General features: G+C 29.6%; 1 protein-coding gene across 3 annotated transcripts in view; it reads left to right on the top strand.

Moving 5' to 3' along the window:
- Positions 1–1,386, top strand: part of LOC119608954 (plexin domain-containing protein 2-like) — a 45,451-nt gene extending 44,065 nt beyond the window's left edge. For all 3 annotated transcript variants that reach the window (XM_037963584.1, XM_037963583.1, XM_037963585.1), the window contains one exon: positions 1,097–1,386. In XM_037963584.1, the coding sequence (XP_037819512.1) occupies positions 1,097–1,165 (69 nt within the window). In that variant the 3' untranslated portion in view covers positions 1,166–1,386. The remainder of the gene's footprint in view (positions 1–1,096) is intronic.
- Positions 1,387–6,251: the final 4,865 nt, after the last annotated feature.

Here is a 6,251-nt window from a genome sequence, read left to right as displayed (position 1 = left end):
TACTTACTTACTTACTTACTTACTTACTTACTTACTTACTTACTTACTTACTTCTTACTTACTTACTTACTACTTACTTACTTACTTACTTACTCTTACTTACTTACTTACTTACTACTTACTTCTACTTACTTACTTACTTACTTACTTACTTACTTACTTACTTACTTACTTACTATTACTTACTTACTTACTTACTTACTTACTTCTTACTTACTTACTTACTTACTTACTTACTTACTTACTTACTTTACACTTACTTACTTACTTACTTACTTACTTACTTACTACTTACTTACTTACTTACTTACTTACTTACTTACTTACTTACTTACTTACTTACTTACTTACTTACTTACTTACTTATTACTTACTTACTATACGTACTTACTTACTTACTTACTTACTTACTTACTTACTTACTTACTTACTACTTACTTACTTACTTACTTACTTACTTACTTACTTACTTACTACTTACCTTACTTACTTACTTACTTACTTACTTACTTACTTACTTACTTACTTACTTCTTACTTACTTACTTACTACTTACTTACTTACTTACTTACTTACTTACTTACTTACTTACTTACTTACTACTTACTTACTTACTACTTACTTACTTACTTACTACTTACTTACTTACTCTACTTACTTACCTTACTTACTTACTTACTTACTTACTTACTTACTTACTTACTTACTTACTTACTTACTTACTTACTACTTACTACTTACTTACTTACTTACTTACTTACTTACTTACTTACTTACTTACTTACTTACTTACTTACCTCTTGAGAATTCACATCTTGAGGACTTAATTTGAACTTAGCCCTACAATTGTTAACCAAATAGAAAATTGTATTTTATTGTCAATTCTCATCACAAATATTATTAGCAATTCTTCTTTAGTTCCTATTATCTTTCTCATATAATCTTTAAAGAAGTGCTGTTATCACTTTCAAACTTTCCCACTTTCAATAAATGTTCATCATCTCACGTTCTTCATCTCTCAATCTAATGTTCTACCATCTACATATGTTTCCACAAATATTAAAAAATATAATCTTATTTAACTTTTCTCTTACAGTATCGTCCCAGTCAGTGGTCTTGGAGGCGTGGCGAAGCTCGTTATACAGCCGCAACGATACACATGTAGAAAATTGTATAATTTTAATTTTAAAGAAACTTTCTTCGCCTTTGACTTTTTTTAACTTGTTACCAAACCTCTATAATTTGTGTGTATTTTTTATTATTTGTAAAATCTTTTATAAATTCTTTACACTCCTAAGATTTCAAAAACATCGACATAATCTGTCTATATCTTTTACTCTATTATTACTATTGTGTTAAAACTTTTTAAATTTATAAAAAAAAAAACAAAAATTGTGTATGTATTTTCGTTCTTTTAGTGAAATTTTTGTATAATTTTTAAAGCAACAAAACATAAACTATTTTTATAACATAATTTTAACATTTATTAAGAAACAAAAAAGAAGAAAAAAAAAAAGATTAGAAAAACAGCAAAAGACACAGTAAAATTAAATAATTTTGTTTTTAACTACTATTCTTTCTATAAATCAAATTATTTGTTTTGTATTGTATTATTTTTTGTGTGTAGGATTTTTGTTTTAATAACTTTTATTTTTAATTTTAAAAATAACAATTCTTGGACTTTTAATTTAAAAAAAAAACTATATTTTTATTAATATGTGTGTAAAAGAGAAAAACAAAATGAAATAAAATTTTCTTTGTTTTTATTTTGGTTACTTTCTTTGATTATATGTGCAAAATATACATATATTTGAAAAGAAAAGGAAATATTTTTTAGTTAAAAATATTGTGATTTTTTTATGTTTAATATTAAATATTTGTGTGTGTTTATTTTTTTTAATTTGTCTCATATTTTGTATCTGTACATTAAAAAAAAATTATAATAAAAATTAAAATAAATAAAACAATTTATTATTTTTCTTAAGTATGAATAACTATTGGAAGCAAGCTTTAAGTGTTAAGAATATTGTTTTCCTGGAATAGAACGGAGTTGGAAGTTTCAATTACTTTAAAGTTCCACGTACATAATAAAAAAACACTAATTAAAATCATATGAATCAATCATCATCAATTCCAATCTTTATTTAACGCAATTATTTTGATTTGGTTTAAATGCATAGAAATGTCAACTGTAGAAAGTATTATATACTTTTTGTGTGACTTTTGACGAGAAGGGGATCGTAATTCTATTGGGAACATGTGCTAATCTATTAGTTTGGATAATACAGGTTGTTGTAACAGTTCGACTGTGGCCAATAATTCTTTTCTGGGCCTTCCGTAGCAATTGCTTCTTCAACTGTCGTACGAACGATACGCTTATTCGGTTTTCTGAGCTCGTTAAATTGTACTTTATAGGTCCTTTCCAATATGTCTAATAAGTAATATGTATTTAATTATTTTGTCTTAATTTTGAATCCTTTTCACTGCCGATCATACTAGGTTAGGTTAGGTTGATAGGAGGATGTATACTACATCAAATCCGAAGAAATAGGTGTATTTCTACTTCCACTATCGGGCCTGTTGTGCGCTCCAATTCATGAAAAAAAAATTGTTCACTGAATGTATTATTTTTCCATGTTCAGAAACTCAGTTTCCTGGACGTAATTCCTAAGAATCTTCCAATCAGTGTTGGTTAAGAATGTTATTTCCGGAATAACATCACTTACAAGATACTTGGATCTAACTTCGACGAATGCCTGACAGTGGCAAATAAAGTGCTCCAGAGTTTCACTGTCCTCTCCACATGCTCTACATTTGTCTGAATCCGCACGTCCAAGTTTGTATAGATGTGCACGCAATCCTGTGTGTCCACTCAGAATACGTACCATCATACTAACCTCAGACTTGCTCATTTTGAGGAGATTTCTCGTCTTGATCTCATCAGGGTCACCCCATAGAATCTTTGTGGTTCTACCCACCGTTTCATTATTCCAAGAGGCCTTATGGGATTCTCTCATCCATATTTTTAATTCAGCTTTTGTTGCGTCGAATGGTTTTGCGTTTGTCAGGTTAACTACATCGAGCTCCCTTCCCTTTAAAGCTATTACATTCGCCCTTTCGTTGCCGACTACTCCCGAGTGGCCTGGTACCCATATGATGTAAACCTTACCTCTGGGAGAGTATTCAGTTAAAGCCTTCTTACAATCCAATGATCCAGATGATTATCTAGTATGTTGACTTTATTATTGACCTGTGTATGGGCTATTCTGTGGACTAGTCTAGTCAAAGTATAAGTCTGTTGACTTATTTATTGTCTAGTCTGTTGTCAGTTCTATTAACAAGTTATGAACTAATCTAGGGACCTGTCTACCGACAAGTATATCACTAGTCTTTGGATTAGTATATTAGATAATCTTTTGACTAATTTATCCAATAGTCTAGTCTGTTGACTTATTTTGTTGATTAGCTTAATGAGTAGTCTATTGACTGTTTTATTAACTAGTTATGAAGCTAGGGTCCTGTCTTCTGAATATTATGTGACTAGTCTATGGATGTTGTTGTTGTTGTTGTAACAGCTTAAAATATACAATTTTTAAATCGGGGGTTCTGTATTTAGGTCCAAGCCAAGAAATTGGGCTACTTCAATAGGGTTAGTCCATAAATCCATTGGGCTAAGTGAAGTAGGGTGGGCTGGACAGTTGAATATGTGGAGGGTATCATGGGGACCCTGGGCGACCTCCAAAAACGACATTCATTCAACCTGAAACCGCGGTATTGATGGCGTCTCGTTCAGAGCTGCTGTATACGAATTCCGATCTAAGGGATCCTAAACATAACTTCGTATGCTCTCTTCGTATACACGAAGGTCCTTCATGACATGCCTCGGGGGAGCATCCAACTATGTGATGTTAAAGTTGGGATGACTCCTCCCGTTACATCCCAGGAGGAACTGTTTAGTCAGCATGACGTTATGTTCCTTGACTGGGAGGACCTTCGTTTCCTCGTGTAGACTATGGACAACTACTAGTCTATGGAATTATCTATTTGCTAGTGTATTAAAAGGTCTATGAATTAGTCTAATGAATAGTATGTTAACTAGATGCAAAGATGGTCATAATACAATTGGGAATGTGATAATCTATCAGTTTGTGTAATACAGGTTGTTGTAACATTTCGACTGTGACCCAAAATTCTTATTCCTTTCAAATCAGGTCAAGTTCAATCATCCATGGCGAATTGTCTGCCCTCTTTTAGAAGAGGGCAGTCACATAAAAAGTATTGTACCGATTGTTTTTATTTCTCATCTAACTTATGCAATCAGAAAGTGGCCAGTAAGTATGCCGATATAAAGCTTTAATGAATTTCTTTCAAACGCTCGAAGAGTCAAGGTCCTTTTCAGTGAAAAACAATATTCTGTAAGTGGTGATAGTGGACCACATGTGTTTCCACATGAAATTGCTTTTGCGAAATTGTTTTTCTTTTTCTTCCCAAATCTGGTACGATTATTCTTACGTGACGAATTGTTGAGACAGTTCAGATCAGATGAAAGAGGCATGTACAAAGATATCTTAGTCTGAAATCTTGTGGAATAAGGCAATTACATTAAAAGTATTGTACCGATTGTTCTTTCTACTCTTCCAAAGAATTTTTGCAATCATACCAATCATAAATTATGCCGTAAGTATGCCGATAGGAAACCTTAACGAATTTCTATCAAAGCCCAAGAGAATTAATGTTCTTCTTCTGTTTAGAGCATTTTGGATATTCTGTATGTGGTGATAGTGGACTTCTGTTCTTATTTTTCGGTATCCCATTCGTCTACCCTTTTGCGAAACCGTTTTTCTTTTTCCTCCCAAATCTGTTACGATGTTTTTTGAGACAGTTCAGATCATGAAAGAGGCTTATACAAAGTTATCTTAGTTTGTGCTCTTGTGGAACCGGGCAATTACATAAGAAGTAATATACCAATTATTCTTTATTCTCTTCTCCAAGAAGAATTCATTAAATGCTTATTCGTAGCCAATTTCATTTGTGTCCTGGAACTCAAATCAAGGAAACAGTTTTATATTTGGGACATTTTATTATTAGAAGATATTGAAGTCTCAAGTTATGTAGCCCCTAATTCTTTCTGAATTTTATATAAAATATAACAAAAGTTGTTCATTCCATTCTAAGCTAAGCTAAAAGTGAAAAGAAGTTTTTAAAACTTTAATGTTTTTTGACTTATTTATGTTGAAAATATTTTACCAGCACCGTATCAAATAGGTACTAATGAAAAAAGTTTACACTTCAATGTAATGCAAAAACTTTCCAAGATTAATTATGGTTTATTTCATTATGAAAATTTTGTTTTATTTATGTTATTTTTTTTTGGCAATTTGTTGATTTTTAAAAATTTAATATAAATAAAAAAGTATATCATTATAAATAAAGACTTTGGTCCAATATTTTAATACATAAATATACAAACTGCAAACAAAAAGGTAAAAAAATTATTTATAAGTAATTTGATGAATAAATTATTGATGAATAATAAGTAATTTAGTTAAGCATGACCTAAGAAAAACATGGTTGCATACATATTATTATTACTTTTGCTCATAATTAATAATATACATACTAAACACAAGAAATTAGAATTAAATAAGTATATATTGTAATAAAAAAGTAACAAAAAATCCTAATTAGTTGTTTTATTAAAATAAGCGTTCAGACAAGGTTTGTTAACTAAAAACTGCATTAGCCCTAAACTAGTTCGTATTAATAACTGTGATGAGGTTCTAACAAAATGTTCATAGCGGTGACAGTTTAAGTTAATATCACCCATACAATTTTTTATTTAAAAATGTAAATTTAACAAAAGTTAGATTTTAAACTTTGATCTTAAAAATCCTGTTTCAAAATTCAATTAAAACAAAGTATTTAATTTTTTAGAATAAATTGTTATTTCTTCTTTTTTATTTATTATTACAGTATAATTAATATTTTGATAAATTAACAAACATTTTATGCAAATATAAATGTAAAATTACAAAAAAAATAAAACAATTCAAATTGTATTTAAAAAAAAAAATCAACTCCTACTTTTTATACATGAAAGGGAAGAAAAGAGCAGGGGTAACAAAATGTTTATTTTTTTACAAATTAATAAAATATACAATATAAATTAAAAACTATCATTTTAACTGGCCCCTGGCCATGTTTTCATTTTAAAAACACAATGTATTTGTTTGAAACTTGTAGGAGTAGTA

This window comes from Lucilia sericata, unplaced genomic scaffold (assembly GCF_015586225.1).
Source record: "Lucilia sericata isolate MDLA Ls3-8-SP2 unplaced genomic scaffold, ASM1558622v1 Contig000902F_arrow, whole genome shotgun sequence".
In the NCBI taxonomy this organism is placed as follows: domain Eukaryota; kingdom Metazoa; phylum Arthropoda; class Insecta; order Diptera; family Calliphoridae; genus Lucilia; species Lucilia sericata.
This window is presented reverse-complemented; position numbering and strand designations above follow the sequence as displayed.